At 36.5% G+C, this 23,416-nt stretch overlaps 1 protein-coding gene across 2 annotated transcripts in view; it reads right to left on the reverse strand.

Annotated features, from left to right (window-relative positions):
• Positions 1 to 23,416, reverse strand: part of ZFYVE9 (zinc finger FYVE-type containing 9) — a 195,671-nt gene that overhangs the window by 70,316 nt on the left and 101,939 nt on the right. The window contains exons 5-7 of one of the 2 annotated variants that reach the window (XM_004438555.3): positions 4,577 to 4,676; positions 1,956 to 2,132; positions 147 to 316 (exon numbers count right to left, since the gene is read on the reverse strand). In XM_004438555.3, coding sequence (XP_004438612.2) covers positions 147 to 316; positions 1,956 to 2,132; positions 4,577 to 4,676 — 447 coding nt within the window. The remainder of the gene's footprint in view (positions 1 to 146; positions 317 to 1,955; positions 2,133 to 4,576; positions 4,677 to 23,416) is intronic. The other variant, XM_004438556.3, reaches the window with a different exon arrangement.

Here is a 23,416-nt window from a genome sequence, read left to right on the forward strand (position 1 = left end):
AGATGCATGCACACACAGAGTAAACTGTATCTGAAACCTACTGGGTTCCACAGAAAGGTCACTCAACTTAGAAAAAGGCAAGACAGGGGCAGCACAATGCTGAGTAAAGTGGGTACTCACTTTTAGTTGCTGTTTTGTTTTCTTACCTCTGCTGGTAGAGGACTGGTAGTTACTGGCTTGACTGGGTCATGTGACACAGCCAGGGTTCCTGCAGAGGAAGTTCCATTCATTGTTAATTTGGCTGCATCAGCAACTTCTCCATTAGGCAAGATCCCATCAGCAAACCAAACTCGCCTCTGTTCTCTGGGCTGAGCCACTTGAGGAGCCAGAAAAATAAGATAGGCATCAATGTGACATTGGTAGAGTTTCTAACATCAAAGAAGAGAAGGTCACCAATTCCAGATGTACAAAGAAGTCACTATTTAGCATAATTACAAATATCAGAACTGTAACTGTGTATAAAATTGGTTAAAAATAAAAATACACACTTAAATGTATTCTTTACTTCTATAACTTATGTGTAAAGATTTAAAACACTTTGCTTTAAAATATTAAGAGTTCTTAAATACATCTGTGATTATGTCACATACTCTGTCCTATCTCACTGACAGAGAAACTAAGGAAGGTGTTTTAAGCGCCTAGGAAATTTAACAGCAGGGAAAAATATCTAGCAATAGACATACATCTTCTAAAAGTATGAAGTTTCTGCAGGAATTAAATTTCTGGAAAAGTCATATGGTATTTTTAACGGGCAAAGATGCCTTGAAGAATGTTGAAGAATTATTAATTAATAAAGGAAGAGTTGGCACAGATACGTAAGAATTGGGAAGCAAACTGACCAGATCTTTGGCTAAAGTGTAACTGAAGAAGAAAAAGACTGATCTGGTAGTGCAAAAGTAGTTTGTATTTTAGTAAAAGAACAGGGGGAAAGCTGGAAAACTGAATCTGATGAAATGATCTCTTTAAATCCAGTTTTGGAAATCAATTCAAACAGCCAAAACAAAGCGAGACTAGGGAAGAATAACAAAAATGACAAATGAAGTAAAGAGAACAAAGATTTTAAGAAAGCAAGCCTGAACTCATAAAAATACAAGGAGTATGACTAAGGGATGATCTGAAAAGAGGGGAAAATGGGAAAGAGTATGATAATGCCAATAGAAGTCTTTGCTCTTCAAAAGGGGAGGAGGGCTATTTAGCAAGGGAAGGGAATATTACTAGACGAAAAGACATAAAATTAATGAAAGAAGATGGATTTTAATTATCAAGCGAAACTTCTTCACAAGATCATTTTAAGGAAATATATAATTGTTATTTTTACTATTCATAATCCCCTGAACTTACAAAGTGCCTTCCATCTAACAATATCATAATCATAAAGATATAATAAACTAAAATAAATTGAGCGTATAATTTTCTACCTATCACGTGATATAACCCAGACCTAAAGTTCTGTATTTTATAAAGGTCTATGTACCTAACACAATATTTTCATATTTTTATATGGATAGATTAAAAATGAAAAGAGAAAATGACAATGTATACTCCAAAAAGCAATACTAGAATGGACTGGTCAGAAGGAAGAATTCTCATGTTCACCACTTACTAAACTCCTACAAAGAACATTAAGGTAGGCATGAGGCTTGGATTTTACAGGCTGACATCAAATTCTGCATCTCTTTTTAAGTATAAGCAATATAATTACTCCATTCTTAAGTTGGAGAGGGTACTGGCATATTTTTAGAGGTGCCTCCAAAATATCAGGCAATACAATATTATTCTTTACTTGCCCAGAAATAGTCTCGATACATTTCTCACCTTGTTCTTCCACTTTAATAACCACCCAAAGGGACTTATCTGTGGTGTGCTGTAAAAGACTTGTGCTGTAAAATCACATCAGCACCTTTTTAGAGGAACTTGGTGAGGAAAAAGAGAGAGAATAGCACATGATCCCCTACCTTCTGCTCCAGGGTGCTTTAAAACTCCCACAGGTACCATCACAGTGGGAGGTGGAGAGCTCAGGGCTCCTGAGGCCTGAGCTTGCTGCAAGGGAGGGATAGTAGAACAGTATTCAGCAGGATTGTTAGGGTTAGGGCTCTGGCTTGAGGCACTCATCATGTTCTCCCAGGCTTGAGCTAAAGCAAATACAGACACAATCAATGTGAATGGATTGCAAAATATGGACATCAAGACCTCCACAATATTGGATAAATAATGTAGCTCCTCCTCATTAACACTCATAGTATGTCTCTCTTCCAGCTAGTGAAGGTACTTAGGAGATAGGTGATTTTATTCAATAAAGAAGACCATTTAGGTCAGTACACTATCTGGATGCAACAAATAAGAATTACATGATAATTCTGATACAGACTGATAGATCAGTCTGGGGTTAATGACTAGCTCCATGACTTCTTTAAAGGAGACCATACATTCCCTTAACAGGGAGTGAAACAACATCAAATTTACTAAGAATTTGCAACAGGGATAGCATTTAGACATTTGGCAGCAGAGCGGGGAGGGCAGGTTTAATATTTAATGCATTTTATAAAGTTCTATCAAAAATCAAAATCAAGGGCTAAGATAGCATAATTCCATTGTATGATATTTTTTGTTTCATTTCTAGACTTTTAGGCTCTTCTTAGTTGAGGTAAAATCTCATTTAAAAAATTCTGAAGCCTTAAAGCTCAGAACACCTCTCAACATTTTTGTGAATTCTGCTTTTGTACAATCATCACCCTGTGTAAAAGTATCCAGCAAAAACAACCATTTCACATCTTTGGTGTGTCTCAAAAGTCCACGACCCATTTGAACATGAAAATGTGCCACTATCACATAAGTGCCATCAACCAATATGAATGATCACAAATGTGTTAAGATTCTGTATACTCCATAATTTTACTATTAACATATTAACTATTGTCTTTAAAAGTAAATAGGATGAAAAATGCTACAGAAATGAAAGATATCAAATTTTATCTTCTAGGTTCAGGTAATATCACATGCCCAGGAATAGAAACCACCCAATTTTTTAAGCATCTTTCTCATTCAACATCAAAGAACGATCCATAAGATTTTGAAAATTTATTGCCTCCAAACTGCAGGACAAGGCTAGAAACAACATCTATGTTTCTTTGAAAGCACTGACAGGAAGAGAGGAGGAAGAGAAAAAGAGCAAGGGAAAAAAGGATAGGGAACACTGAAAAGCATCAAATTAAATATTCAGTAAAAGACCGGGCTAAGCCATGCGAGAGGAAAGACGCTGGAAAAACCAGGAAAAGTAGATTATTTTAGGATCCCCTGTTTCGGGCATCCTTGGTTTAATAAAAAGTAAGTTTTCCATATAAATCCTCTGCCATTTCCTTCATCTTTAGCTATGTCAAGTTAAAAAACAAGCTATCAAGTTGGAAGACCTCATCAAATAAAAGAGGTATTAGGTACTGTAATTAAGCAGCATGCTCTTATCTGTGGATATATGTCTGAATATGAAAGCAGGAATAAAAATCATCAATTGAGCAATAGAGTGAAATAACCACCATCTAAAAAATGACCCTTAAGAGTAGAGAGAACGATTCATATTTGATCAAAGTTATAAGAATTCAGAAATGGGAGGAAACTGGGTAGATCAAAGGAGATGAGAACAGATCAGATTAACTGACATGCAATAGGTTAATAAGCCAGCAACAGGAAAACATTACTATGAGCAACGCAGACAGACAGAGCAGGAGGGGCCTCAAGCAGAAGTTCCAGCCTCTAGGAGGCACAATATCCTGGCACAGGCAGCAGTGGTGTCCAAGTCCAACATTTTATTTCTATAGGTAATTGTTCTGGCAACTGTACAAAGATGCACTCAAAGAGAAAATATTATAGCCTGATCAATTTTATTGTATCTCTTTACAAGAATACTCTGTTTTTTGTTTTTTTTTTAATGAAAATGCTCTTGCATTCATTTCCAGTCCTGCAAAAGATGAACACTGGATAAGCTATATTTACCTTCTATTGGCCATGTTCTTTTATCACGTAACTAAATTCAAAACCATTATAACAAATCTTAGTAGTATTAAGAAGATAACTGAGAGAAAAAGGCAATTTTCTATTTGATCCTAGATGCTAAAATATTTATTTTTAACAAGATGAGTGAAATAAGGTGTTAATAAGAATATATTCTAAGTTATTAAGGTATTCCCTAGATGGAGATAGCTTCCCTTGAAAGGAAAACCTCAGTCCAATTTTAACATTTCATCATCTAAGTGGTCAATAGCCCCACACCCCCACCCCTATCCCCATCCCACTCCGGTCATTTCACGGGCATATTAAGAGCCACGTATCACCAGATTTCCCCAACAACTTCCTGCAAAACTTACCTGACTTTAGCATTCATTCATTAAACTAGACACAGGAATTCTGAGATGCTAAGATATTTTCAAAACATGGAAATTTAGCTCAACATTTTCAGTTAAAGTTATGACATTTGAGAAGGTGAGCAACTTGTAGAGAAAGGCAGGAAAAAATGGTAGTCTTTTCACAGGAATTCACTTGTTCTGTCTCAATAACTGTAAATTCAACCTGTTTTAATACTTACCATTCATTAGCACTGAATGGCAGATTACACATACTCTAGCTTCCTTTCTGTCCATATATAACAGCTTACATTTCAGGCTACAGCAGGAAGCACAAAAAACCTGCAGGAAAAAGAACATGCTAAATTTACTTAGGATCACAGTACAAAGGGATTAAACCAATGTTGACCAACTGACAGAGAACCTTATTACTACAACACAAAAACTTCAAAGGAAAATGCAGTTGAGGAAGCTGGGCACAAGACCCAATTCAAAAGTAAGAGTGGGATTATATGCCTGTTCGCAATAAGGAAAGTGAAAGTATTAGCCGAAAATAAAAATCTTAGCCAAGATCACACAGCAAACACATAAGAGAGAAAAAACTCTGAGCTGCCCTTAGGCAAAATTCCTATACACAAAATCATATAACATGGGCATTTAAAGATAGTTACAGCTGCTATTTCTGATTGGGAACTCCGGCTTTTAACTTCTGTTTTTTACTATGCTCATGTGTGGGATAAGAATCATACCAGCTGTTTTCACTGGTTTGCTATGAAGGCCAGGAAAGATCAAAACATACAACTCAATGAAAAATAAGCACAGCACTAGCTACAGAAAATCGGAGCAGGCAACAAAAAACTGGCCATGCCAATTTTCAGCGCCTTACTTCCACCTTCCCAAGTTAGTTCCTGATAATCTTACCTTCTTCTCCCTTCCACATCAGGCAACTAGAATCTCCTTAGCTCCCTGCTAAGATTTATTTTCTTGAGAACTCATTAGTCACTTATCTCAGCAAGCTTCAAACAGGCAGAAAGTGGTCCCCATAAGGGAAAATTCTACTAATCCACTTTTTACAGCCAAGAAGTACCCTATGTCTTATAAAGATGAGCTCATGTTAAAGACAAAATGAGAGAGATCATCTCTCCTACTGGGTATAATTAATATATCTAGCTACCGTGATTACCAATTTACAGTTTTCAGAGGCTTTACATTCTCAAAATAACTCTGAGACGTGGGGCGAACAGGGATATATTATCTTTATTTTCTATCAGAAGAAACTGAGTTTGGATGGTTAAATGACTTGCTCAAGTTCACAGCAAATTTTATGAATACTAGGAACTTTACCTTGTACATGTATTATCTCATTTAACTTCAAAAATTCTATGAAGACACTCATTTATAATTAACAGAGTTAAATAAACAAAAGTTAAGCAAAACTGCTCAGTTGTACAGCTAGGAAGTTATGTAAGTCTCCAAAGACTCTGTTCTTAACCACTGTGTAATACTGCCTCACACTAATTCACATATTTCATTGTAATTTGAGACTTGACTTTTCTTTCTCCCTCACCATGACCACATCCAGTCAGTCACTAAGTCTTGCTGGTTCTCCCTCTTAAATGGTTCTCCCCAAATCCCATCTCTTCCTCTCCATTACTAATACTGCTGCCTTTATTCAGGCCCTTATTATTTGAGGCCTAGAAGATCATCGTAATCAATTATCTGTCCTAGTCTTCAGATGTCTTTCCAATTCATCTTTCACACAAAAACTAAACGACAGAACTTTCCAAAAATAAATTTAATTGTGTTAATCTTCTTGAAATCCTTCAATAACCTTTCTAATCAAGAGGTAAAATCAAGAAGCTATCATTAACTCATTTATTCCACAAATATTTGAGTCCCTACTATGTGCTGGACACCAGGCTACCTCACTGGGTGTGGCAGTGAACAAAACAGACGTGGCCCTTGCCTTCGTGGAATTTACATTACAGAGGTTATAATCTAAAATCAAATAATCACACGAGTGAATGTAAAATTACTTGCTTCAAAAGAAGTATATGGTAAAATAAGATCATGTAATCTAGGCTTCATCTAGATTGGCAGGTTCAAGGAAGGTTTTATTTAGGAAATGACAGAGATAAAATCTGAAGGATAGGTAAGAGTTTTCTATGCATAAAATAGTACCACGGAGAGAGATAATAAAAAGCAGAGTAAATACCATGTGCACGGGTCCCATTAGGAGAAGAAGCATGGCTCCATCAAGAACTTAAAAAAACTTAATGTGGCTAGAGGCCCTGAGAGTTAAGGGATGCATGGAATAAGATGAGGTCAGACCAAGCAAAGGTTCTACAGGTTGTATTAATAATTTTGGTCTTTTTAATAGAACAGTGGGAAATCACTTAAATGTTTTAATTGAAGAGAAAGACATGATCAGACATGCATGGCTACAGTATGGGAAAAAAATGGAGGGGAGCAAGAACGGATTAGAGATGGTTCAACACACAAAAATCAATCGATGTACTACACATTAACAGAATGAAGGAAAATGCCCATACGATCATCTCAACTGATGTAGAAAAAGGATTTGATAAATTCAATACCCTTTCATAATAACAACACTCAAAAAACTAGACACAGAAGGAAACTACCACACATAATAAAAGCCATATATGAAAAACCCACAGCAAACATCATACTCAAAGTGAAAGGCTGAAAGCTTTTCCTCTAAGATCAGGAACAAGGCAAGGATGCCCACTTTTACCATTTCTATTCAACATACTACCGGAAGTTCTAGAAAGAGTAATTAGGCCAGAAAAAGAATGCCATAAAAGGCATTCAAACTGGAAAGGAACAAGTAAAATTATCTCTCTTTGCAGATGACATGATCTTATAAGCAGAAAACCCTAAAGATTCCACAAAAAAACGGTAAGAACTAATAAATGAATTCAACAAAGTTGCAGCATACAAAGTCAACACACAAAAATCAATTGCATTTCTAGACACTAATAATGAACAATCTGAAAAGGAAATTACAAAAACAATTCCATTCACAATAGCATCAAAAAGAATAAAATAATAGACTGGATAAAATATTTGTATTATATAAAATGGACAAAGGGCTAAGATCCATAGTATATAAAGAGCTTCAATAAACTAAATCAGGAAAATACAAATACCTCCAAGGAAAAACAGGCAAAGAACTCACAGGTAAATTCACAGAAAAATAAATAAAATGGCCAATAAATCAAAATATACTAAATATTACTCATGAAAAAATAAAAATTAAAAGAATGAGATATTCTTTTTCTATTGTACAAGCAAAGATTTTTTGGGGGGAAAAAAAACAACCGGATATTATCCAATGGTGGTGAGGGTATAGAGAAAAGAGGAATTTTCTCTCATATCCCGCTGATGGTAGTATAATTTAGATTGATTTAGCAATATTTTTTTAAATTTTAAGTGTTCATTCCCTTTGACTCAGCACTTGCAATTTTAATTTCTCCTACAAAAACCATCCACATGTGCAAAGAGACATATACAAGAATTATCTCTGTACAGTTTGTAATAGCCAAAAGTTGTAAACAACCCAAACAGACATCAGTAGAGAAATGGTTAAACTGCAATATAACTATAAAATGGAATGTTGTGCAGTCTGTAAAAAGAATGAGATAGTTCTGTATCTACTGACTAACACGGAAAAGTAAAGTAAAATAGTCAAGTTGGAGGATGAGAGTTGGGTGGAAATAGGGCCTTTTTCTTTCTCTTTTTACTTTATATAATTTTTTTAGGTGTTGGATTGGGATATTTTAACTTTGAGTAGAGCTTTTTCGTTATTTGAAAAAAAACAGAATAATATTAGTTGGTGTTACAGGTTGAACTACGTCTCCCCCAAATACAGATGTTGAAGTCTTAACCTCCAATACTTCAGAATGTGATCTCATTTGGAGATAGGGTCTTTATAGAGGTAATCAAGTTAAAATAGGTAATCAGGGCGGGCTCCTATCCAGCATGACTGGCAACCTTATAAAAGGGGAAATTTGGACATAGCACACATACAGGGAAAATGCCATGTGAACATAAAGACGGCCATCTACAAGCCAAAGAAAGATACATGGAACAGATCCTTCATAGCCCTCAGAAGGAACCAACCCTGTCACCACCTTGATCTTAGACTTCTAGCCTCTGGAATTGTTACACAATATACTTCTGTTGTTTAAACCATCCAGTTAGCAGCAGTTTGTTACAGCAGCCCTAGCAAACTAATACAGTTGGAAACTTTCAGAAGTAGAGGACTTGTGCTTCGGGAAAATAATCTCAACTAGGAATGAAAAAAACCAAAAATATCTTTTTAAAAAGCAAGGTAGGGGGAAGCATAATGCAGTTAAACAGAAGGACCCAAAAATACTCATCCTTCCCAATATCATGGGCCTAACAATAGTGTAGAGGGGATCCTTTATGTTTCCAATGGGATTTGAGAAAGGCACAGAAGTTAGTTAGAAAAGTGGATGACTTGCCAAGAGACTACCTAGAATGGCAAAGAAATGGGAGACAGGCAAAGGGATGCATTTCTGTGGGATCACCCATGCCAGAGAACTACATGGAATCGAATATAACGTATATCACAAAACCACCACTGGACAGTGCCTATGACTGACACAGAAAGTGTACCACAATATAAAATAGAAGAGACACCTGGAAACGCTGGCCTCATTCTCAAAAAGACAAGAACTATGATATAATAAGATCCTTAGGTCATGAGAATTAGTACCATGGAGAAGATAAGGCAGAATCTAAGAGATCTGAACCAACTAAGAATGGGTTAATAATCCTGGATTTAAAATTACTGGATAATACTGAATTTGCCTGAAAAGACCAAGAGGAAGTTGTCTGCCATGAGCCAGGTTAGTCAATGTTTTTCAACAAGGGCACTCTTGACATTTGGGGTGGGCCAATTCTTCACTGGGCAGCACTGCTCTGTTTAATGCAGGACGTTTAGCAGCCTTGGTCCCAGCCTACTAAGCGCCAGTAGCAACCTCAGTCACTTTAACAACCAAAAACACCCGACTACATTCCAAACATCATCTAAGTATCTTCCCCAGTTCTCTGAGCTAGAGGCTGAGAGCTAAAAATTAAAATCAGTACTTTTCTAGTACTCATTATTTCTTAATGAGAACTACATATTTGTACATGTGAACTTCACTTATTATACTGCTGAATTATCATGCCATACTCCTTTATTATCACAACTAACACAATCCCTTGTAATCTACTGCATTTATTTAACTTATTCTCCATTTTCTCAAACTAGAATGTAAACTCTGTGCAGCAATGAACTAAAGTACTTTTTTTTTTTAATTTTTTATTTATTTATTTTTTGCCCCTAAAGCCCCAGTAGATAGTTGTATGTCATAGTTGCACATTCTTCTAGTTGCTGTATGTGGGACGCGGTCTCAGCATGGCCGGAGAAGCAGTGCGTCAGTGGGAACCCGGGATCCGAACCCAGGCCGCCAGCAGTGGAGCGCACGCACCTAACCGCTAAGCCATGGGGCTGGCCCTAAAGTACTTTTAATACTGATATCACAGTGCTTGAAATAAAATAGGTACTTTATAAATGTTTATTGTTTCCTTGATTAGAAAAATTCTTACACAAATGAATATATGAATGCAGAAATAAACAATGTGCACTTATCTGGGAAGGGCTATATCATACACGCCAAAATTCACAACTTTAAAAATGACAAACACATTTTAAGCCGTTTATCAATAACAGTGGCCTCAAGTTTTATAGGCCAAATGGTTATGAATGACCTTAAATGACAGGATCTGTATGACCTGCCTCACAGTAGAAAGACAAATTAAGATGATTTATAATAGATATGCTATACAATATTCCAGCTAAGTATTGGTTAAAAAGTTCCATTTGTAATTTTACATGTAATCTTCTTTAATGTGGCACTTCTGGGTTCCAGTCTCAACTTTTATCATTCATTAGCCAAATGACTTTATGGAAATAATTGAAATTCTCTGAGTCTCAGTTTTTCCTCATGTGGAGAACTGAAATGTTAATATTCTCCTCATAAGGCTTTTATGAGAATTAAATGAAATAATACATGTAAAATTGGTAGCACATAATAGGTACTGAATGTATGATAGTTTCCTTATTTCCCTTTCCTTTCCTTTTAAAATTTCCCACTCGTGGCTTTCCATGTAACAAATCCTACTGCCAAATTTATGAACAAGCTTTATACTCAAGGACCACTTTGTGGCTATTTATACTCCTTTACAGTGTGAATAACACTCCTTTGTAATTCTTGAAAATTCAAATCATCAAATTCTCACTTATTTCTTTCAAAATTAGAAAGAGGAAAAAAAATGATATCCCAGGTCTTCAAAAAGCTCTGTAATTATGACAAAAATAACTGTCTTGCAGGAAGAAAAAACAGGAGAGGAAAATACTTGTGACTGACCAGTCCAGCTGCTCACAAAGACCAGTGACAGTAACAACTTGCAAAAATTCTTAAGTGCAGAAGAGTACTTTACTCTTGCTTATTAGCAAATACCAAAATCAATGCAGTGAGACCTAAAGCAGTTCAGTCAGATTCCAACCATGCCTCTACCCAAACACCTGTTCCAACTTTACTGTTATTAATTGAAAATAATAATTATTATCAGAGTTATTTCAAGAGTATATCACAGGAAGGGCTGCAAAGGGTCTTTAATTTCACCTTTCAACATTATTTCCAAGTGAGGCTATACAAACAGAAAGATACAACACCAGAATTTTAAGAAAATAACATGCAACATAACACTTCAAATTTGCTTGAAGTTATCAGACTCATTTCCTTTAATATACGATGAATTAATTTTTTTTATTGTGAACTTTTTGTTGTACATTATTGTTTATCAGTCACCATATAAGTGCATCCCTCCACCCCTTGTGCCCACCGCACCCCACCCCAGCTCCTGGTAACCACCAAACAGTTCTAACTGTTCGTGTGTTGGTTTATCTTCCACATATTAGTGAAATCATGCACTGTTTGTCTTTCTCTTTCCGGCTTATTTCACGATGAATTAATTTTTATATATCCTTATTACCTTGTGAATAACGCATTTATATTGCGTTGTAGTAAGTTTTATGTGTGGGTTAAAAAGTGCTAATTTGTAAAAGGCAAGCAATTAAAACATATCCCTATATTTGTCACCATATTCTGGCCATTCTTCATTTTGTAAGCTTTTTATTACAGAAATTTTCAATTGTATAAAAGTAGATAAAACAGCATAACAAACCCCCAAGTGCCCATTACCCAACTGAAACAATTATCAAATCCAATTCTTATCCACTTCTCCCCCATTTAATCATTTTGAAATAAATCTCAGATATCATTTCATCATTAAATATTTCAGTATATATCTCTGAAACATAGGGATGATTTTAAAATATCATCACACCTTAAAAAATTAACAATTTCTTAATATCAAATATTCAAGCAATGTTAAAATTTTTAATAGTCTCATATTTTTAATAAACTTTATTTAATATATGTACATATTTTAATAGACTTTACTTTTTAAAGCAGTTTTGGGTTCACAGCAAAATTAAGTGGAAGGTATAGAGATTTTTCCATATACCCTTGTCCCCACACATGTCTAGCCTCCCCAACAACCCCCCACCAGTGGTACATTTGTTATAATCAGTGAACTTACATTGACATATCATTATCAAAGCTTATAGTTTAGAGTTCACTCTGGGTGTCATACATTCTATGGGTTTGGACAAATGTATAACGACATGTATGTACCATTATAATATCAGAGTAATTTCACTGCTCTGAAAATCTTCTGTGCTCTGCCTATTCATTCCTCCCTCTCCACTAACCCCTGTAATCACTGATCTTTTTTACTGTCTCCATAGTCGTACCCTGAGAATGTCACATAGCTGGGATCATACATTATGTAGCCTTTTCAGATTGGCTTCCTTCACTTAGTAATATGCATAAGATTCCTCCATGTCTTTTCATGGCTTGATAGCTCATTTCTTTTTAGCAGTGTATAATATTCTATTGTCTGGATGTACCACAGTTTATTTACCCATTTACCTACTCAAGGACATCTTGGTTGCTTCCAAGTTTTGGCAATTATGAACAAAGCTGCTATAAACATTTGTGTGTAAGTTTTTGTGTGAACATAAGTTTTAAACTTATTTGTATAAATACCTAGGAGCATAATTGCTGGATTGTATGGTAAGCCTATGTTTTTCTTTGTAAGAAACTGCCAAACTGTCTTCCAAAGTGGCTGTACCATTTTGCATTCCCAACAGCATTGAATGAGAGTTCCTGTTGCTCCACATCCTCACCAGTATCTAGTGTTGTCAGTGTTTTGGATTTTGGCTGTTCTAATAAGTGCGTAGTGGTGTCTCATTTTTGTTTTAATTTGCATTTCCCTGGGCTGGCCCCATGGCTTAGCGGTGAAGTGCGCGCACTCCGCTACTGGCGGCCTGGGTATGGATCCCAGGCGCACACCGATGCACCGCTTCTCCGGCCATGCTGAGGCCGCGTCCCACATACAGCAACTAGAAGGATGTGCAACTATGACGTACAACTACGTAATGGGGCTTTGGGGGAAAAAAAAAAGGAGGAGGATTGGCAATAGATGTTAGCTCAGAGCCCGTCTTCTTCAGTAAAAAGAAGAGGATTAGCATGGATATTAGCTCAGGGCTGATCTTCCTCACGCAAAAATAAATAAATAAATAAATTTGCATTTTCCTTATGATACATGATGTGGGCATCTACTCATATGCTTATTTGCCATCTGGATATCTTCTTTTGTGAAGTGTCTGTTAAGGTCTTTGGTCCATTTTTTAATCAGGTTGTTTGTTCTTATTGTTGGGTTTTAAGAGTTCTTTGTATATTTTGATAATAGTTCTTTATTGGAAATGTCTTTTGCAAATATTTTCTCCCAGTCTGTGGCTTCTCTTTTCATTTTCTTGACAAGGTAATTCACAAAGCAGAAATTTATTTATTTGTGAGGAACATTAGCCCTGAGCTAACATCTGTTGCCAATTCTCCTCTTTTTGCTGAGGAAGATTGGCCCTGGGCTAACATCCGTGCCCATCTTCCTCTACTTCATATGGAATGTGGCCACAGTGTGGCTTGACAAGTGGTGCATCGGCATGCACCCGGGATCCGAACCTGTGAACCCCAGGCCCCCAAAGCGGAGTGCACAACCTTAACCGCTACGCCACCAGGCTGGCCCCCAGAAATTTTTATTTTTAATGAAGTCCAGCTTGGCAATTTTTTCTTTCATGGATTGTGCTTTTGGTATTTAAAACGTCATCACCAAACCCAAGGTGATCTAGATTTTCTACATTATCTTCTAAGAGGCTTATATTTTTGTGTTTTACATTTAGGTCTGCAATCCATTTTGAGTAAATTTTTGTGTAGGGTGTAAGGTCTGTGTCTAGATTCAGTTTGTTGCACTGTGGGTGTCCAGTTGTTTCAGCACCATTTGCTGAAACAACTATCTTTTGCCCTTTGTATTGCCTGTTTCTTTGTCCAAGACGACTACATTTATGTGAGTCTATTTCTTTCTTTTTTTTTTTAATAATTTTATTTATTTGTTTTTCCCCCAAAGCCTCAGTAGATAGTTGTATATCACAGTTGCACATCCTTCTAGTTGCTGTATGTGGGATGCGGCCTCAGCACGGCGGGAGAAGCGGTGCACCGGTGCACACCCGGGATCCGAACCCGGGCCGCCAGCAGCGGAGCGTGCACACCCAACTGCTAAGCCACGGGGCCGGCCCATATGTGAGTCTATTTCTGAGCTCTCTGTTCTGTTCCACTAATCTGTCTATTCTTTCACCAATACCAAACTGTCTTGATTACTATAGCCTTACAGTAACTCTTGAAGTCTCGTAGTGCCAGTCCTCCAACTTTGTTGTTCTCCTTCAATATTTTTTTTTTAATTTTATTTATTTTTCCCCCAAAGCCCCAGTAGATAGTTGTATGTCATAGCTGCACATTCTTCTAGTTGCTGCATGTGGGACGCAGCCTCAGCATGGCCAGAGAAGCGGTGCGTCAGTGCGCGCTCGGGATCCAAACCCGGGCCGCCAGCAGCGGAGTGCGCGCACTTAACCACTAAGCCACGGGGCCGGCCCATCTCCTTCAATATTGTGTTGACTATTCTGGGTCTTTTACCTCTCTATATAAACTTTACAATTAGTTTGTGGATATACACAAAATAACTTGCTGGGATTTTGATTGAGATTGCACTGAATCTATAGATCAAGCTGGGAAGAACTGACATCTTGACAATATTGAGTCCTCTGCTCCATGAACATGGAATATCTTTCCATTTATTTAGTTCTTTAATTTCTTTCATCAGAGTTTCATAGTTTCTCTTACATAGATGTTGTATATATTTTGTTAGATTTATACTTACGTATTTCATTTGGGGGAAGTGTAATATAAATGATTTTTTTTTTATTTCAAATTCCACTTGTTCATTGCTGGTATATAGGAAAACGACTGACTTTTGTATATTAACCTTGCATCCTACAACCTTGCTATAATCACTTATTGGTTCCAGGAGTTTTTTTGTTGATTTTTTCAGATTTTCTACATAGGCAATTATGTCATCTGTGAACAAGAGAGGTTTATTCCTTCCTTCCCAATCTGTACACCTTTTATTTCCTTTTCCTGTCTTGACTTAGCTAGGACTTCCAGTATGAATGTTGAAAAGCAACAGTGAGAAGTGACTTCCTTGCCTTGTTCCTGATCTTAGTAGGAAAGCTTCAAGTTTCTTACACCATTAAATATGATATCAGCTCTAGGTGTTTTGTAGATTTCTTTATCAAACTGAGGAAGTTCTCCTCTTTTCCTAGTTTACTGAGAGTTTTTATCATAAATCAGTGTTTGCTTTTGTCAAATGCTTTTTCTGCATCTATTGATATAAGTGTGTGGTTTTTCTTCTTTAGTCTGTTGATGTTGGATTATAGTAATTGGTTTTCTAATGTTGAACTAGCCTTGCATACCTAGGATAAATCCTACTTGGTCATGGTGTATAATTATGTTTATACATTGTTGGATTCAATTTGCTAATTTTGTTGAGGATTTTTGCATCTATGTTCATGAGAGATATTGGTTGTAGTTTTCTTGTAATGTCTTTGGGTTTGGTTTTAGGGTAATGCTGGCCTCATAGAGTGAGTTAGGAAATATTCTCTCTGGTTCTATCTTCTGAAAGAGATTGTGGAGAATTGGTATAATTTCTTCCTTAAATGTTTGGTAGAATTCAGCAGTGAATCCATCTGGACTTGGTGCTTTCTGCTTTGGAAGGTTATTAATTATTGATTCAATTTCTTTGATATAGGTCTATTCACATTGTCTATTTCTTCTTGTGTGAGTTTTGGCAAATTGTATCTTTAATACGATTGGTCCATTTCCTATAGGTTAGCAAGTTTGCGGACATAGAGTAGTTCATAGTATTACTCTATTACCGTTTTAATGGGATGTGTAGTGATGTCCCTTCTTTCATTTCTGATATTAGTAACTTGTGACCTCTTTCTTTTTTCTTCATTAGCCTGGCTAGAGACTTATCGATTTTATTAATCTTTTCAAAGAACCAGCTTTCAGTTTCATTAATTTTCTCTACTGATTTCCTGCTTTCGATTTCATTGCTTTCTGTTCTGACTTTTAATATTTTTTTCTTCTGCTTACTTTGGATTTAATTTGCTCTTCTTTTTCTGATTTCCTGAAGTGGAAGCTTAGACAATTCACCTTAGATCTTTCTTCTTTTCTAATATATGCATTCAATGCTGTATTAGTCTTATATTTTTAATATAGTATTTTTTATTAAATTTTATGAATATATTTAAATTTTTTTTATTTTATCTAGCTTTTTAAGGTTATGTTTGAATCAGGAATCAAATAAGGTCCATACACTATGATTGGTGAATATGGCTCAAGTCTCTTTTATTATATAGGTTCTCCTTCAAAAATATTTTATTGAAGAAACTGAGTCCTGTACTTTCCCACAAGCTGGATTTCACTGATTGCCATCTTGTGGTGGTGTTTAACATGTTTCTCTAACTCTGTGTTTCCTATAAATTATTGGTAGATCTAGCAATTTGATCAGATTTGAGTTTGACTATTTTGGCAAGACTATTTCATAGATCCTGAATTGTTTTTAATTGAATCAATATTAAGAACCACCATAAGAATTAAAAACAGAAAGAAAAAGAGAACAATTATCCAGAATTCTACCAATTAAAATCACCTGTTTTCAATTTTATATGTTCCCTTTAGATATCCTTGTTTTTATGCCCAAGAATAATTTTAATAATTATAAACACAGCTTAACTATGAGTTTCCATTTTATTTTATTCATATACCATAAGCATTTCTGTGTGTGTATGTGTGTGAGTGTGTGTGTGTGTGTGTGAGGAAGATCAGCATCCCATGCCAATCCTCCTCTTTTTTTGCTGAGGAAGATTGGCCCTGGGCTAACATCCATGCCCATCTTCCTCTACTTTATATGGGACACCGCCACAGCACGGCTTGACAAGCGGTGCGTCGGTGCACGCCCAGGATCCAAACCTACGAACCCTGGGCTGCGGAAGCAGAGCGCGTGCACTTAACCGCTGCACCACCAGGCTGGCCCCCATAAGCATTTTTCATATTGCCTTATAATAATTATTTTTAATGGCTCAATCAAATGTATACATATTTAATTTATCACTATCCAATTTTTGACAGAAATTATTTCAAATGTATTTGCCATTTTAAGTAAAACTAAAATGAACATCTTGTTGTTTACAGCTCTTGTTCTCTGAGAATTATTTCCCCAAAAAGGAATTATTAGCTCTAAGAATTGATACATATGGCTTTTTTTGTGTGTGTGAGGAAGATTAGCCCTAAGCTAACATCTGTTGCCAATCCTCCTCTTTTTGCTGAGGAAGACGGGCCCAGGGCTAACATCCATGCCCATCCTCCTCTACTTTATATGTGGGACACCTGCTACAGCATGGCTTGATCAGCGGTGCGTAGGTCTGCGTCTGGGATCCAAACCCGCGAATCTCGGGCTGCCAAAGCGGAGAGCATGAACTTAACCACTATGCCACTGGGCCAGCCCCACCCCATAAACATGCTGGTTTCAACTTAACATAACCTACACTGAGTATTATCAACATTTTCTATTTTTTGATATAGACATCAAATTGTAATTTCTACCTCTTAATAACTAATAAGTTTAAATATTTCTTCACTGTTTACTAACCCACTTAAACATCTCTTTTGCCCATTTATATACTGAAAATGTGATGGTTTTAACAATTTGTATGGATGCTTTATATAGCAAAGACACTTTGTCAATTGACATTCTGTAACCAACTTCGGATTTGTTCTGTCAAAGGAAGCATTGATTTAAGACTCAATATTCTACTATGTGTTTTTCAAATAATTCTCTTCTGGTTTAAAAAAACTGTGACCAACCTAGATGAAATGGACAAATTCCTAGAAACACCACACCTACCAAGTCTGAATCAGGAAGAAATAGAAAATCTGAATATATCTATCACTAGTACAAAGATTGAATCAGTAATCAAAAATCTCCCAACAAAGAAAAGTTCCAAATCAGATGGCCTCACTGGTAAATTCTACCAAACATTTAAAGAACACCAATATTTCTCAAACTCTTCCAAAAAACTGAAAAGGAAGGAACACTTCCTAAATCATTCTATAAGGCCAGCATTACCCTGATACCAAAGCCAGACAAAGATACTACAAGAAAACTATAGACCAATATCCCTTATGAACATTGATGCAGAAAACATCCTCAATAAAATACTAGCAAACTAAATTCACCAGCATATTAAAAGGATTAAAAACCATGACCAAGTGGGATTTATTCCTTGAATGCAAGGATAGTTCAACCTAGGAAAATCAATCAATGTGATACACACTAATAGTATGGGGAAAAAAATCCACATGATCACTGATACAGAAAAATCATTTAACAAAATTCAACACCCTTACATGATAAAACACTCAACAAACTGAAAATAGAAGGAAATTATCTCAACATAATAAAGGCCACATACAAAAAACCCATAGCTAATATCATATGCAACAGTGAAAGACTAAAAGCTTTTCCTGTAAGACAGGAACAAGATAAGGATGTGCACTTTTTTTATTTTATTGATTTATTTTTTGTGTGAGGAAGATCAGCCCTGAGGTAACATCCATACTAATCCTCCTCTTTTTGCTGAGGAAGACCAGCTCTAAGCTAACATCTATTGTCAATTCTCCTCCTTTTTTTCCCCAAAGCCCCAGTAGATAGTTGTATGTCATAGTTGCACATCCTTCTAGTTGCTGTATGTGGGACACCGCCTCAGCATGGCCAGAGAAGCGGTGCGTCGGTGCGCGCCCGGGATCCGAACCCGGGCCGCCAGTAGCAGAGAGCATGCACTCAACCGCTAAGCCACGGGTCAGGCCCAGGATGTGCACTTTTGCCATTTGTATTCAAACTTAGTATTTGAAGTTTAGCCAGAGAAATTAGGCAAGGAAAACAAATAAAGGGCATTGAAATTGGAAATGAAGAAGTAAAATTATCTCTGTTCACAGATGGCATGATCCTATATGTACAAAACCCTAAAGATTGCACACAAAAAAACTGTAAGAAACTAAGAACTAATAAACAAATTCAGTAAAGTTGCAAGATACAAAGTCAACAAACAAAAATCAGTTGTATTTGTAGACACTAATAATGAACAGCCAAAAATGAAATTAAGAAAACAATTCCATTTATGATAGCACCAAAAAGAATAAAATACTTAGGAATTAACTTAACCAAGGAGGTGACAAACTTGTACAATGAAAACAAAAGATTGCTACAAAAAATGAAAGATGACATAAATAAATAGAAAGAATTCCATGTTCATAGATTGGAAGACTTAATATTGTTAAGATGTCAATACTACCCAAAGTGATCTACAGATTCAACAAAATCCCTATCAAAACCCCAATGACATTTTTTGCAGAAAGAGAAAAATCCATCCTTAAATTCATATGGAACCTCATGAGATCCCAAATAGCCAAAATAATCTTGACAAACAAGAACAAAGTTGGAAGATTCACACTTCATGGTTTCAAAATTTACTATAAAGCTACAGTAATCAAAACAGTGTGATATTAGCATGAAAACAGACATAAAGGACAACAGAATAAAACAGAGAGCTCAGAAGTAAACTCTCAGACATAGAGTCAAACTATTTTTTTGTGTGTGTGTGAGGAAGATCAGCTCTGAGCTAACATCCGTGCTAATCCTCCTCTTTTTGCTGAGGAAGACTGGCTCTGAGCTAACATCTATTGCCAATCCTCCTCCTTTTTTTTTTCTTTCCCCAAAGCCCTAGTAGATAGCTGCATGTCATAGCTGCACATCCTTCTAGTTGCTGCATGTGGGACGCGGCCTCAGCATGGCCGGAGAAGCGGTGCATCGGTGCGCGCCCAGGATCCGAACCCGGGCCGCCAGTAGCGGAGCACGCGCACTTAACTGCTAAGCCAGGGGGCCGGCCCAAGTCAAATGATTTTTGACATGGGGGCCAAGACAATTCGACAGGGAAAGGACAGTCTTTTCAACAAATGGTGCTGAGAAAACTAGATATCACATTCAAAAGAATGAAATTGGACTCTTATCTTACACTATATACAAAAATTAATTCCAAGTCGATTAAAGACCTAAATGTAAGTGCTAAAATTATAAAACTCTTAGAAGAAAATATAGGCATACCTCAGAGGTATCGTGGGTTCAGTTCCAGACAACCACAACAATGCAAATATCACAATAAAGTGAATCACACAAATTTTTAGTTTCCCAGTGCATATAAAAGTTATGTTTACACTGTACTGTAGTCTATTAAGTGTGTGATGGCATTATGTCCAAAAACACAATGTACACACATTAATTAAAAAATATTTTATTGCTAAAAAATGCTAACCATCATTGAGCTTTCAGCAAGTCATAATCTTTTTGCTGGTGGAAGGTCTTGTAAAAAAACACAATTATCTGCGGGGCACAATAAAACGAGGTGTGCCTGTATAGGGAAAAATTTTCGTGACACTTGGTTTGGCAATGAATGATTTCTTGGATATGAAACAAAAAGCACAGGCAACATAAGAACAAACAGATAAGTCAAACTTCATTAAAATGTAAAACTTTGGTACATCAAAGGGCACTATCAACAAAGTGAAAAGGCAACTCGTGGAATGGGAGAAAATATTTGCAAATCAGATATCTGATAGAGGATTGATACCCAGAATATATAAAGAACTCTACAATTCAACAACAAAAACAATTTTATAAAGAAACTACAGCTAATTTTCCATAAAGATATATTTGAAATATTTAATAAATTACCATTTAATGACAATCCACTACATACAGTGCTAGGTAACTCATTACTTCTAATACTTGGAATTCATTCCTTCAACAGATTTTTATTATATATAATCGTGAAAGTTAAGTATTATCACCTCCATTTTACAGATAATGAAAATGTCTTGCCCAAGATCATGAAGAAACTAGTAAATGGCTGAGAGGTTATTCTGAACCTACGTTTGCTGAGAAACATTGATCTCTTTTGCTCTTTACAATGCTCTTAACACTACATTTCAACCAACTTTCAGTGTGAGAAATACTACCTCTCTGCTTCCCAAGGAGCACAACCAGTGGCCATGTATTATCAGCAGAGGACAAAACAAACCTTGAGAAAATTGATCTCTGAAGTTATAAGCCAAAAGATTATCTTAATGTGCTTCTAATTCATGGTCTTATGAAGGTTATTCTGTATTCACTACCAAAATTCTCAAATGTTAAACAAAACTGACTGTAACTCAAGTTATTCAAAAATATATTGCAACTAATTTAACATATAACTTCATTTCAAATAAGAAATTGCCCTCTAATACAATAAAATAAACACCAGACATTTTTCACCTTTCTTTTTGAAATAAGTATAAAATTTGCTTTGAAAAGATCCATAAATGCAGACATTCCTCTCAGAAATGCTAAGAAAATAACATAAAAATTATCATAAAACCTATTATTTTTATCCTCTCAACTATGTTTACAGGAAAGGAGCATGAGTTATATGGCCAAGAAAACCTTAGTTGGTTCCTAGTTCCACCATCTCAATTTCTTCAACTGTAAAACAAGGGGACTATGACCTTTCGCATAGGTTTACTAGGAAGATCAAATTAGATAATAAACAAATTACAGAGTACCTACTAAACAAAAGTCAGCTCCCTTTTGTTTCCCTCTTAGCTGGCTGCCCAGGAACTCTGTGGTCATAGTCCAGGTGTGGCTAGAGAAGTGGCTCTTACTAGTACCTCAATTTCATCACTCCCTTATTCTGTTTTTTCCCTGAAACCACTGCACAGTTTTGGAATGTGGGCTCTAGAAGTCAAAGTGCCTGAGTTTCAATGCTAACTCCACTTATTGGCAGTGTGATTTTGAACAAGTTACTTAATCTTTCTAAGCCTATTTCATCACTTGTAAAATGTGGATTATAATACTTAGCTACCTCATAGGGTGTTATGTATTTTAAATAAGATAAGTAGCATTTAGAAAAGTGGCACACAGTAAACATTCAACAAATAGTCTCCTTACCACCACTACCACCATCAGCATCATCCCACTGCAGGGCACTTGCAGCTTTGTAATTGTTTTGTTACTTATTTCACATATTTAAGTTTGTCATCCATAGAAATAAGAGCAGTATGTTTCAGTAAGGTGACCATTCTACTTTTATTGAATCTCTTTGATTAAAAACAGAACACTAGGGCCAGCCCCATAGCTTAGCAGTTAAGTGCACGCGCTCTGCTGCTAGCGGCCCGGTTCGGATGACGGGCGCGCACCAACGCACCGTTTCTCCAGCCATGCTGAGGCCGTGTCCGACGTGCAGCAACTAGAAGGATGTACAGCTATGACATACAACTGTCTACTGGGGCTTTGGGGGAAAAAATAAAATAAATAAAATTAAAAAAAAAAAAACAAAACAGAACACGAAGGGGCCAGCCCCGTGGCGTAGCGGTTAAGTGCACGCGCTCCGCTGCTGGCGGCCTGGGTTTGGATCCTGGGCGCGCAAGGACACACCACTTGTCAGGCCATGCTGTGGCGGCGTCCCACATAAAGTGGAGGAAGATGGGCACAGATGTTAGCTCAGGGCCAGTCTTCCTCAGAAAAAAGAGGAGGATTGGCATGGATGTTAGCTCAGGGCTGACCTTCCTCACAAAAAAAAATAATAATAAAAAGTTAAAAAAAAGAACACTAAGCAATAAGTAAATGCTGACTGAATGAATCAATAAATGAAATGGATGGAGAGATGGCAGCATAGATTGGCCCTTTAGAACTTTTCTTGCTTCTCTAATCCAAATGACTTGCATTGCAAAGATAATGTAACAAGCTCACAATGTCTCCAAATAAAAATACTGACCCTGTCCCATGAAGTCAGGACTGGACTAGTATAAACTGACTAAAGGTTTAATATCAAATCTCACAGAGCTAACAAAATTTCAGTTCTCTACTATGCTTTACTTTCCCACTCCAAGGTAACGAGCCCCTCTCTTCTCAAACCTTCATCACCTATCTCTATTTCACCTTTCTCAATATTTATATTTTCTATGAAGTATGAGCCAAGCAGATGTAAATTTCTTCATGCTCTCACCACTAAATCCATAAACCTACTTCTGTCTGTTCCCACCTTTCTCTTCCTTCCCCCTGTTGAAGACCAAACCGTCCACATATGCATAGATCCCAACTCTTGTGCATTTTCAAGGATTTTTCTCCTCCTTTGATCAATCCCCCTTTTCTACTAAAACAACTTGTCTAGAAGATCATTCATGGCATTATATTAATAGAATAGTAAGTATCTCCCATCCTAAAAAAGATTCATCCATAACCACCATCTTCATCTAAAAATTGCTCCAATGTTTTCTGTTCTCCCTCATGGCAAAACTTCTTGAAAAAGCCATCTCCACCTCCTCACTTCTTATTCCATTTTCAACCCATTCCCCATTTTCAACCCATTCTGGCTT

This window comes from Ceratotherium simum, chromosome 22 (genome assembly GCF_057802395.1).
Source record: "Ceratotherium simum simum isolate JZ-2026a chromosome 22, ASM5780239v1, whole genome shotgun sequence".
Taxonomy (NCBI): domain Eukaryota; kingdom Metazoa; phylum Chordata; class Mammalia; order Perissodactyla; family Rhinocerotidae; genus Ceratotherium; species Ceratotherium simum.